The following is a 12,598-nucleotide window of genomic DNA, read 5'->3' as shown; positions in this document are numbered from 1 at the left end:
TAATGGTGACAATGCTACACTTTCGTTTTCACAATTTGCCAACGTTGATAACTTGATGGCTGTAAAACAGGAAAGGAAAAAACCAGCGGATGTGTGCTGTGAAAACAGGCTACACTGCCAACATTGTTCTCTTACAATAGAAAACCAAAATGAGGAGCTCGTAGAGCACATTCCCCTCTGCGAACGCCTTCGGACTAAATGTTTGATCATCTTCTCGACAACATTTGATTTCTAAAAATCTAGCTGGGAATAATGTTTTCCTATTTTATTTTTCTGGTCGCCTCCTCAGTTACTTTTCTGCGTACCCACCAAGTGTCCAGTCAAGGTAAGTGAAGGGTTTTCCAAGAGGCTGTGTTCACGATGTGCATGGTACAACTAATTTACAGCTCACGCTGCTGAATGTCTTAGAAACTTAGAGCCATCGTTACAGGTGGAAGCATACTGTAACACCCCATTAATTTAATGGTTCTCACTTTTTATTTTAGATGTTGTAAAGTGATAGATTAATTACTCTAACTGTGGCTCTGAGATTAGTGCTTGATCAGTTTGTAATGTGATCATTGAATTTGATCAGTCAATCTTAAAATTTTTAATAACTCAAGCGAAAAACAAACACACATATATAACAAGACCATCGTGTACAGTTGTGTGGTGAAGGATTATTATTTGTGGATATTTTGTATTTAAAGAATATAAAGCTTTGTGGGATCTAGTCCAAATGTGACAGACATCCATAAAAAACAAATGTTCATTTTATTTGTGGATTTGTTTAAACTTTTACTGCCAAATCACCCGACAGTATCCAAATACTGTGAGAATTAAGTATTGTTGTAACTACTGTTTTATTGATTTTCTCAAACATGTACTGTGTTTCTTACAGGTTCTAGCTGCACAGAAAATCCTGTGTTCACTCCATCTGCGCTGGTAGTGAAGTACGGTGACCCAGCCAATGTTACATGTGTTGCATGTCAGAAGGACTGCAGTGGAGATGCTTCAGGTTTAGAGCACGCTGTGGGAAAAGTTTCACAAAATGGAACCACGATGTTCTGGACAGTTGACAGACTGACTGAATGGGGCATATCTCTACAGTGCTATTATAACAATGATGCTGGTGATCAGTGTACTAGCATTCTGAATCCAACTCTTTATCGTAAGTATGCTTACTTTATAACAGGAGACTGAATTTTGCATCATTTTGCATCATTTATTATCAGAATTTGATTTCTTTGTGTTAATACACGGTTAGATGGATTCATGCTCTCAGCAGTTACTGACTAATATCTACCTGTGTTACTCTTTCTTTCCTTGTCTTCTCAGAGCCTCCAGAAAGTGTCTCCATCAGCTTTGTAAACCACACTGAGATGATGTTTGAGAATCAGCAGTACACCCTGCAGTGTAGCATACAGAACGTAGCTCCTGTTCAAAGCCTCACTATGACCTTCTACAGAGGAAACACAGCACTGGGTCACCTACAGTCCGACAGTGAACATAAGAAACCAGTGAATAAGACCTTCACTCTGAACATCACTCCCAGAAGAGAAGATGATGGAGCCCAGTACTGGTGTGAAGCCAAGCTGGAGCTGGGACCAGCTGGACCACAGCGCCCTCCAGTGGTGACATCAGAAAAACTCAATGCTACAGTCTGTAAGTCACTGTGGGAAAATTAAAAGAATCAAACCTCAGTTTTATATTCACACCAAACCGACACAGTTTTTTCTTTGTTTGGTATCGCTTCCATATCTGTGCATAATCTTAAACCTTTTGCTGGGAGCAGCTTAGCTTATCTTAGAATACAGACTGAAAATATTAACAGACCGACCAAAACACGTGATTTATACATGTTTATTTGCTCAAATTACCTGTTTGTCTTTTCCTAGATTTTACTACCACAACCAGAAAGCCAGAACCTACAACCATTAAATCAACAAGGTCAACCACAAGAGCCACAACACCCCAAACTACAAAGTCCACAACTACAACCACCAAATCAACTACAAGCTCAGCCACAACAACAACAGCGACCAAGACAGCAGTAATTGCACAAGCAATCACTACACCACAGAGCAGCTCCAACAGAATATTAACTCACAGCTTCATGTGTTTAACGCTTCTGCTCTCTGCTCTCATCTGATTTCATATCAAAAGATTCCATAAGCCTATTATAACAATGAATGTAATTAGATCATAGCAAATACTTCATTCATTTTCTGTATAGCTTCTTAGCTTTAAAGGCAGTGAGTGAGCAGTATTTAAATGAGTTGTTGTTCTATATATGCACACACATAACGAACTAAGGTGAGTAGTTAGAGTTGCTTTCTTTTATTTAGACCATTAGAGTTGTTTACAGCTGTGCTAGAAACACCAACAAGCTGATGTTTCTCAGCTTGTAGTGTCGCTCTGGGATGTCGTCCTCATTTTAATTCATTAGAAATTAAACACCTTCATTTTCCTATAAATAAGAACACGTCCATTCTGACAGTGTTCACATTTATAATCTATTTGTTTATGAGGAGCAGCAGAAATATAAGTTCAATCTCATAATATTGTCTTTATTTTTCCCTTTGTGCACATTCTCTCAGTCGACTTTAATCTCCGGCATGATCGCAGGAGGAAAAGTAATACTTTACTCTAAGAACTTAGTACATTTAGATATTTAATCATAAATAACACTGCAGGGAAATGTTTTCATTTGAGCTGTCGATGGTCTTTGATGAGGTCACAGCATTACCAAAGTTGCAACAAATCATTTCTGCCAGAGAAAAGTCGGGATCAGTCTGTGCATTAGTCCTGCGAGGATCATGAATGCCAAACTGGTGACCAAACAGTCTGACATTGGACCCATGTACCACAGTGCTGATTTGTATATAAATGCACATTATACATTTTGTTTTGCGTTAATGCTTTATTCACTGACAGCCACTATAACAGATCTTCCTGTAGTTACAATAACACCAGTTTTAGCTTCCTTCTATATAATGAAACATATGATCTGAGAATGGCTTTAATCACAGAATTCTGTTTTATGTGTGTATAATGATTTTTCTATGTATGTACACCAAATATGAACCAAAATAAAGTTGTTGATTTTTTAATGTAAACAACTTCTTCCTCTTGGTCACAACATTTAATGTGTACATGAGAAGTTTCTGTCTTTCTGTTCATTTAGCCTGTTTGAAAAGACAAGTGGCACAAGCTGATTAAACGATTTTTAGACGAAAGAGAGGAAGCTGGAGAACCGCGATAAACCCAAAAGGCAAAGAGAAGCCATGACTTGGTATTATTAGGATACACATTTGTGCATAATATTTAAAGTTGAATATATATGAATTATGAAGAGTTATGACGTATGAAAAATCAAAAGACTTTGAAATATATATGTACAAAATACTGCTGTTTCAACTACACCTGCTTACAGAAATTTAAGATGTGAGTGAAGTTGGACCCCCAACCTTCTTCAAATCCAACAAAAGTGGTATCAAACATTTGTGCTGCAAAAATTTTAGTTTGTGCCGCTATTATTTTAAAGATATTAATAAGAATTTCTAGAGGTCATCAGAGGTCAACCAGTCCCCACATTAAGGAAATCAAACAAAATTGGTGTCAATCAACTGTGCTACGTTTGTGCTACTAAAATTGTTGTTTGTGCTGCTTCTGTTTTAAAGTATTAATGAAAATGTAAAGGTCAAAAGGTCAACCAGCCCCCCACATTACCCAAATCAAGCAAAAGTGGTGTCAAACTTTTGTGCTACGTTTGTGCTGCAAAAATTTTCGTTTGTGCTGCAATCATTTTAGAGATATTAATAAAATAATGTCTTGATGCATGTTCAATCATCCAGGATTACCTTTTGTAAATCCCAAATTGATTCTTGATTCTGTTCATCTGGATGTTGTGTTTTCAGTGGGAGAATGTTTTGTCATCCAAGTGACTTTTTCAGTCTCAGCTGACTGCAGATTTCCCCAATCTTAGTACATGTACAGTCAGTGAAGAGAGATGTTACATCTCCCTTCACTTGCATTCCAGTTTGCAAGAGATTAGAGGATGACCCCAAATTCAGCAACAGAACCAGCCTCAGCACTGATCAGTTGTGTTTGCTTTTGGAACTGTGTGTTAATTCTACCTTTTTCTGTCATGGTCTGGGTGAGTCTGAGTAACTTTCCACAGCATCGGCTCTCCTCCTCTGGGTGGAGCCCTCCTTTGCCTTGAGAATCTAAGTTAGGAATTCTTGTAAATAAAAGTTTTGTTTTTGCAAATCACTTCAAGCCTCTGATCTCTTGGTTCTGCGCTTGAGTCCATTCCACTCCATGGGCCTCTGAGCCATGACAGTTTCACACCCAAGGGTCAGTATTATTGTTCCATTGTGGGTCAGTACTACAGGCAGAAACATGGGTCTGCCATGGGTTCCCCAGTTTCACCCTCCGCGGCCAACGTTTTTTTTTTTTTTTGCGCATGCGCATGCGCACAACACCAATCCCAAATTAACTTATTTTTCTCTCATCCAAGGTTATGGTTCTTACGGTTATGGTTAGGGGGTAGGTTTAGGCAAGTTTGCAGACGACACAACTGTGGTAGGTCACATCAGCAACAACGATGAGACCTACTGCAGGGGTGAAGTTCATCTGGCCGAGTGGTGCAGCAACAACAACAACCAGTACCTGAACGTGGAGAAGACCAAGGAGATCATCATAGACTTCAGGAGAACTCACTCCCTGCACACTCCACTAACCATCAATGGTGCTGCTGTGGAGAGGGTAAGTTCCTGGGTGTGCACATCCCAGAAGATCTCTCCTGGTCAAAAAAGAGAGAGCGATATCCTCACCACCTGGATCACTGTGTGCTATGACTCCTGCACTGGGTCCTGCTGGAAAAAATTACAATGGTAGTGAGAGCAGTGGAGAGGATTGTGGGTACTTCTCTTCCCTCCCTGCAGGAGATCTACTGCACCTGGCTCATCTGGAAAGTTCTCTGGATTACAGGTGACTCCACTCATCTGTTGTTAAAGATATTCTATTATCAAAGTACTCAGATGCAATGAAATATCACTCAGACACTTAGAGCAGTTTTAAACGTGCACGGGTGAGAGACTCAGGGAGAGACTCACACACCTCCTTGGTGCAGTCTGGCTTTATTTATACACATCATGAAGCATACAAAAAAGGAAATATCATCCTTATCTTGTCAAGAAAACAGGTGTGGTTTATCAAAAAACTTCGTGTTCTCTACAAGGTTGTTTCTTACTCGTGGGTGGCGGTTTCCTGCTAGTGTGAAGGCAAACAGTGACAATGTGAAGGCAAAGACTGATAATGTGAAGGCAAGCAGTTTCCGTTATAAAGTAGGGAGCCAGCAATTAAAATATGCAGCTGGTTGAGTACAGAACAGAAATATAAACACTCTTAGCTGATTATTATATGAATAATAAAATCTTAGAAAGCAAAAATACTCTGACATTCCCTCCTGTTGTTTAGATTTCTCACATGACAGTACTGTTATTTTTGTCAGTTCATAACCTCTTGTCTAAACATTTTCAGTTTGAACGTCATAAAACAGTCCTGTGTTCAATTAGACTAAACATTACTGTATGGATCATCTTTCAAAATTTCTTCCATTTGAGACGTCATCACATAAGCATTGATAGAAGTTGTCACCATGTTTGATACCATTTTCTTCAGACAGGGTACTACACATGTTGTGAAAACACATAACAGTAAAAGCAAAAATGCTATTCCAACAAGTCCTTTAATCAGAAGGGACTTCCATGAACCACCTAGTAACCATGTCAACCAATCATCAGTGCTTGTGACATAGTCTTGTTGTTCAGCATCTTTAATCTTTCTCAAGGTGTTCAAAGCGTCGGTCATGTTTTGTGAGTGTATGTTGTCTGGGATGTATGTACAACATGTAGTGTCAAACAATACACACAAACCTCCTTTTTCAGCTAGAATCATGTCTAGTGCGACTCTGTGTTGCATCACTACAATGCGTATTGCGTCGATTTCTTCATTTTGCGCTTTGTTGATTTTCATTGAAGCATTTAGGAACAGTCCAAATCGATAGTCAAGTGTCTTGATCCTCAGCATGTTTTTCCCAACTCCTACCCAAGAGAACAAGGAGTGGAGGACTTTCTGACCATCAGTCCATAGTTTGAAGTTCTTGGGCACATCTGATCCATAGATTGAGTCATGTGGCATTACTTCAGTGACTTCAGCAACTTCACGTTTTGCTCTTGACGTGTGTGTTTCTGCTGTGATCTTGAAGGTGTGGTCTGAAATTAGTACTGGTGCACACAGACCGGTGGAGTTCGGTGGGAGCATGAAGTAGGTTTTAGGCCCGCAGGCCCAAGCGGCTCCCTGGACCCAGAAAGTTCCATTTTTGAAGGTGTGTATTCCTTTGGATTGGGTCAGGTCAAGTGTCTGTGTGCAGTTGCGGTTTCGTCCAAGTTTCCTGTTTCCATCGGAGAAGTTGAAACACATTGGGTGCTGTATGTCCGGCGGCAAAACTATGGCGAATGATTTGTTTTTTGTGTTGTTGGCTTTGACGTTTACCCAATGTTTTTCGTTGCAGGTGTAGTTCCAGTTCGTCAGGTTGTAGGCACAAGGGGTTGTCTGTTCAATTAGAATACGTCGTTGTGAAAGTGGTTTCGTGACACGTTTGACGTCTGTGTCACTACACCATGGAATTAGGTCTTCTTTCTTTGTGCTTTGACCTTTTAGGGTCAGTCCTGTTGCCATCAAATCTCTGCGTGTGCAATTGCCAGTTGTTGCTTTGTTGAACACACACATCGCTTCGTCAAGTTCAGGTGCCTTTCCATATATTGTTGCGTGTACGGCTGTTGTTGGCATATGTGAACATACATAGCATTCCGTGCTGTTGTCGGTGCGTGTTCTATCATACACATATCTATACCACGCGTTGTTCATCCATGGGTGGTTATGGTCTTGGTTCAGGTCACGCAGATGCGAATTATCATGTGTCCATCTTTTTTGCAGGTGGTGTTGTTTATTTCCTCTCATCTGGGTGAGTGTTAGTAGGCTCACTAGGAGCGCAATGCTGGCCACTAGGAGGACAAGTGTCTTCATGATGACCAGGCACACCTAGACTTCTGGTGAGTAGACTATTGGCGAGAAGTAAAAAAGGGCGGGATATACCCAATCAGCCCTTCCCTTCACCAATAGATCACCTAGAAGCCAGGGGAGCCGGCGTCTAAGCGTCTGGATTGTCACTCACTTTTTTACAGTGGCTTTGGTGGATCCAAGATGGTCTTTCTGCTATTTTGCAGGCGGTGGGTGTGGTAAGTAGGACTTGGTATGGGCCCTCCCACCTTGGTGAACTCCAATTCTTTCTCTGGAGTACTTTGATCAGGATCCAATCACCTGGTTGTAACCTGCAAGACACTGGAGAGAAATCACTCGGCAGTTGGTTGTTTAACACAATCTCTTTATTTTCAAACAGTTTAGTCATCCATTCTGCTAGGGTAGTTTCCCTTATTGATTTATTAATAGGTTCACTGGTAATTGGCAATGGAAACGCTCTCCCGTGGATGATTTCAAAAGGTGTAAGTTTCTGAGAACCTTGTGTTATTCTCATCCACATCTTTACTAGGCCTAGACATTCAGGCCATGGTCTTCCTGTTTCTTCCATGCATTTTCTTAATCTCTGTTTTATTGTGCCGTTAGTTCTTTCCACTAATCCTGCGCTTTGTGGGTGATATGCACAGTGATGTTTGATGCTAAATCCTAGAGCTTCAGAGACTTTGCTGATGATGTCATTAACAAAATGTGTTCCATTGTCTGACCTTATCAGACTGGGAATGCCATATGTGGGGATGAAGTGATTGCATAAACACTTTGCCACTGATATTGCATCTGCTCTTTTTTACTGGATAGATTTCTGGCCATTTTGAAAATACATCTATAATTACTAGAGCATATCTTGATGCTTGGCATTCGTTAAGTTCAATAAAATCCATGTGGGTTTCCTTGTGAGTTGTGTTGTTTTTTTTGTTTTTTGTTTTTTGACAGAATAGGCATGTTCTTACAAATTATTCGCTAAAGTTTCAAAATTTATAGTGTGTATTGCATTGTTTATCTATACTATATCTCCCTCCTGTTGACACAGGTGTTTACCTCATGTGTCACTACAACCGCTGTCCTGTGTAATGACTCTGTTAATATAGGTTTTCCATCACAGACCATTAAGTCATCTTTCAGTTTACTCCACATTTCAGCCACTTGTTTTGTTCAGTGATTGTTGCAGCTTGTTGTTCGGTTTTTAGTACATCAAGTGGTATTTGTAGGCAGTAGTTGGTTTCTAGTAGCTCTGCCGATTGTTTGCAGCCTGTTTTGCTGCTTGTTCTGCAAAATTATTTCCTTTTGTGACAATATAATTGTCTTTTTGATGTGCTCCACATGTGCACAGTGCCAATTGTTTTGGCAAGGTGATCACTTCCAGCAAGATTTTTTTTTTTTCTTCTCTATAGATGGAACAGTACATTCTCACTTGAGGCATTTTTAGATAATTTCTAGTTTTTCAAAGAATTCACACATCTCACACATCTTACATATTTTAAACAAGTATTGTCACGAATTTGTTTCCAAATCAACAAAATAAAATAATCAAACAAAACCGAAAACATACATGAGTCAGGACCCAAAAAGAAAAATGTTGCTACTGAAACAGAGCAGACATGTGAGGGAAAACTGAGCTCACAGACAGCTGCATGTGTTGGCTTTTATGCAGCTTCTGCTCTAAAAACAAATAAATAAAAAATAAAAGAAAATGTGTAACATGCTCATCAACTTAGCGGTGTCCACATATTTAATTCAGCTTCACAATCCTGTAACTTTAGCTGTTGTCTACAGGGTTTGACTTATTAGTTGTTACTATAGATGTGCTCTATATCTCAGTAATATTTTATCCAGGTTTTCAAGCATGTCAAGTGCCTCTATGCACCTAAGTAGTTTAGATATTTCCTTTATTTTCTTCATCTCCTATGTCATTATACTGAGTTTGAGCAAACCTTAAGCTTGATGCAGACTACTTCATAACAATTGTCCATCTCACATCATACTGACTAGGTTACTTCTTATTATTATCATCTTTTTCTTTCCATATAATAACAACAGTATATTACAACATTTTATCAGTGTATATAAAAGTGTATATTACTATACTACTACTGAGCCAATTTAATAGTTAGGATCATCTTACTCAGCAAACAGATAACTTAGAATTCATCCAATCTGTACAAATTTGCTTCTTCTCTGAACAGGTTTGTGCCTACTTTTTAGACTGGTCTTCTGTTTGCCTCATCTCAGATCCAACCTTCGGTCACTTTCATTCTTTCTGTTGCATGTCTAACCAAGCAATTTATTATTATATATTTTATTTTTTATTTTGTGTCCATCAAGGGCTTCGGGTGATCTGCAGCTTCACCTTTTCCCAAGCTGGAGACATTTACCTTTTCACACACTTTCCTTGGCTGACCAATGACACAGCCTTAATGTACCTTATGCATCTCTCTATTTTATTTAAAAGGTTTTCGTGTGAATTATTTCCTTTTATTTATTTTATACATTCTGGGCATGAACGTCTTGCCAACTATGTTTCATTGTTAATATAAGTTTACAGGTTGTTATCCTTCCTATTATTAGTTTCAATACATTAAAAATAAGTTCTAATGTAATTTTGTCTTTATTTATTTTATTTTTGTACTTCTTATATTTATATCTATTCGTTGAGGTCTGTTTCCAACCTTTTTAAACTACTTTGATCTCTAGTTTTCACTTAATAAGGGTTTTATCAGTCACTGCAGTTTGTCCGGCGCCTGGACATTTTTTTCTCTAGCCACTGCTCGTCAGCAGTGAGTTTTGTTGATTTATTACCCATTTTTCTTTCTTATTATTTTTATTAGCTCATAGATATATTTACGTTTACACACACACATACACACCCGTGGTGCTTTCTCTGGCACGAGGAATGGGAGAGGCTATTGACACGGCCTTCTACTTTCAAGCTAGCCTTGAAAGCGGTGTCAATTTTATGTGATGAAACACAACCTTTTCCCGTTCCACCAGAACTCGAGCAACCAACGGTAAACAATTCGGTGGAGTAGTTCAGCCTCCTTAATGTGCTGTAAAATCAACTTACTCCACCAACAAAACAGTAAAACAACAGATTATACGCGTAATGAGTTTTTTATTCTGGGCAACACTGTGTCTTTCTACATTGCTCCAAGCCCTCTTTCAGGCGAGCTGCTTCGTAACCTCTACGAGTCCTTTTTCAGACGAGAATGTTACTATCCTGTCGTATTTTGACATTAAACTTGCTCCAAGCCCTCTTTCAGGCGAGCTGTAACCTCTACCAGTCCTTTTTCAGACGAGAATGTTACTTAATTAATCTGTCATACATTGACGGGAAACTATTTAATGTATAGACCACAGGTTGCCTCAGTCGTTTTGCGCAAGATGTGAGTGAGTGCTAAATATTTACCTGAGTTATTGTGTGGTTGCTTTGGTTTCCTTCATCAACCCCTGAAGTCGTGGACCTCTTATAAGAACGCTGGCCAGAACCCGAACGTCACGTCTCTGGACTTTATCCTCTGCCTGGAGAGGAGTCGACAGCGTGGGCTTCTCACGACGTCAGGACTTGACGAAGGTCTCCTATTGGAGCATTGAAAAAAAATATCAATGTCCACTCCGGCTCGAAGGACCAATTAAATGTTAAAGATATTCTATTATCAAAGTACTCAGATGCAATGAAATATCACTCAGACACTTAGAGCAGTTTTAAACGTGCACGGGTGAGAGACTCAGGGAGAGACTCACACACCTCCTTGGTGCAGTCTGGCTTTATTTATACACATCATGAAGCATACAAAAAAGGAAATATCATCCTTATCTTGTCAAGAAAACAGGTGTGGTTTATCAAAAAACTTCGTGTTCTCTACAAGGTTGTTTCTTACTCGTGGGTGGCGGTTTCCTGCTAGTGTGAAGGCAAACAGTGACAATGTGAAGGCAAAGACTGATAATGTGAAGGCAAGCAGTTTCCGTTATAAAGTAGGGAGCCAGCAATTAAAATATGCAGCTGGTTGAGTACAGAACAGAAATATAAACACTCTTAGCTGATTATTATATGAATAATAAAATCTTAGAAAGCAAAAATACTCTGACATTTGTCCAACAGCTTCTTCAGTTTGCTGCCATCAGAAAGGAGATTGAAGAGCCTCCAAGCTAGAACCAGCAGACTGACAGACAGCTTCATCCATCAGGCTGTCAGGATGCTGAATTCACTTTCTGCTCTCACACACATAAACTCCAGACCTGCATTCACCTCCTCCCTCCGAACCCCCGCCCCCCAAACATACAAAACTGCCCCATCCCCATTTGCACATGAACTTGCTCACAACACTATGATTGTGTTGGAAACTGCTGTTTATACAGTTGTATAGTATTGTGTTGTACATAAGACTTCCATTTTATTCTATCTTTTTATCTTTATATTGTTTTAGTATACTTTAAGGGCCATGTGAGCATTGCAATTTCAAATTCCTGTGTATGATTGTATATATGGTCTTTGACATTAAAGCTGACTTTGACTGTTTCCTCATGTGTTTCTCCTTCCTCTGATCACCTCCTGTGTGTCTTCCATTGTTCAGCGTCAGGTTGTCTGTTTTCAAGGGGGGATGAGTCGGACTACAGAGATGAGGTCAACAGATTGACTGAGTGTTGTTCAGTTAACAACGTCCAACTGAACACCACGAAAACTAAAGAACTTATCTTGGACTTCAGGAAGGGCAGAGCAGACCCGGCCCCACTTTACATTCACGGGAACTGTGTGGAGAGGGAACACTCCATGAGGTTTCTGGGCGTGCAGATCTCTGATGACCTCTGCAAATACCACGGCGGTGGTAAAAAAGGCCCAGCAGCGTCTCCACTTTCTGAGAGTGCTCAGGAGGAACAACCTGGAGGAGAGGCTGCTGGTGACATTTTACAGAGCCACCATAGAGAGCATCCTAACGTACGGCATAACAACATGGTATGCAGGGTGCTCAGCTGCGGACAGGAAAGTACTGCAGAGGGTCATCAACACAGCCCAGAAGATCACTGGCTGCTCTCTGCCCAGCCTGGAGGTCACTGCAAACTCTCGGTACCTCAGCAGAGCTGGCAATATCATCAAGGACCACTCTCACCCCAGCAACCAACTGTTTGAACTATTACCGTCAGGCCGACGGTACAGGTCACATAAAACCAGGACAAACAGATTCAGGGATAGCTTCTTTCCCAGAGCTATCACCGTAGTAAATAAGCACAAAATCAAATGAACCTGCTTAGCTATACCATACCGTCACTGCCATTATATTATGCTGCTATTCATACTGTCATTATATTAATGCTGCTATCCTGTATATATCGTACTTACTATTGTTTGAGTACTTGTGATTGTTTTATTGTACTTTTTATATTTTACATTTATATTTATTATTGAATCTTGCACCAAGGGAGTGGCACTCCAATTTCGTTGTACTCTGTACAATGACAATAAAGGCTATTCTATTCTATTTCCTGCCCTCCATGTCACTTCAGGTTTCCAAGGTTTTCATCA

General features: G+C 39.9%; 1 protein-coding gene and 1 long non-coding RNA gene across 2 annotated transcripts; one reads left to right on the top strand and one right to left on the bottom strand.

Moving 5' to 3' along the window:
- On the top strand, positions 1-4,255 carry LOC146707396 (intercellular adhesion molecule 2-like). The gene is made up of 4 exons (XM_085458733.1): positions 1-325; positions 881-1,150; positions 1,318-1,644; positions 1,878-4,255. Exons 1-4 carry the CDS (start codon positions 253-255, stop codon positions 2,129-2,131), a joined length of 924 nt encoding a protein of 307 aa, XP_085314859.1. The 5' UTR covers positions 1-252; the 3' UTR covers positions 2,132-4,255.
- A 799-nt stretch (positions 4,256-5,054) lies between these two features.
- Positions 5,055-11,162, bottom strand: LOC146707395 (uncharacterized). The gene is made up of 2 exons (XR_014920830.1): positions 10,487-11,162; positions 5,055-7,389 (listed from the first exon to the last, which is right to left on the bottom strand). It is a non-coding gene; the product is annotated as an uncharacterized LOC146707395 (long non-coding RNA).
- Between the last annotated feature and the right edge of the window lie 1,436 nt (positions 11,163-12,598).

The sequence above is a fragment of the Copadichromis virginalis genome, linkage group LG6, assembly GCF_057382275.1.
Source record: "Copadichromis virginalis isolate Kocher_CV1m ecotype Utaka linkage group LG6, C_Virginalis_male_GT1.1, whole genome shotgun sequence".
Classification (NCBI taxonomy): domain Eukaryota; kingdom Metazoa; phylum Chordata; class Actinopteri; order Cichliformes; family Cichlidae; genus Copadichromis; species Copadichromis virginalis.
This window is presented reverse-complemented; position numbering and strand designations above follow the sequence as displayed.

Bases quoted from the DNA above. Each gene is read 5' to 3' on its own strand.
- LOC146707396 (XM_085458733.1), top strand. From the start codon at position 253: ATGTTTTCCTATTTTATTTTTCTGGTCGCCTCCTCAGTTACTTTTCTG. The intron at 326-880 runs GTAAGTGAAGGG...TGTTTCTTACAG, and splicing joins CCACCAAGTGTCCAGTCAAG to GTTCTAGCTGCACAGAAAAT. The intron at 1,645-1,877 runs GTAAGTCACTGT...GTCTTTTCCTAG, and splicing joins AAAACTCAATGCTACAGTCT to ATTTTACTACCACAACCAGA.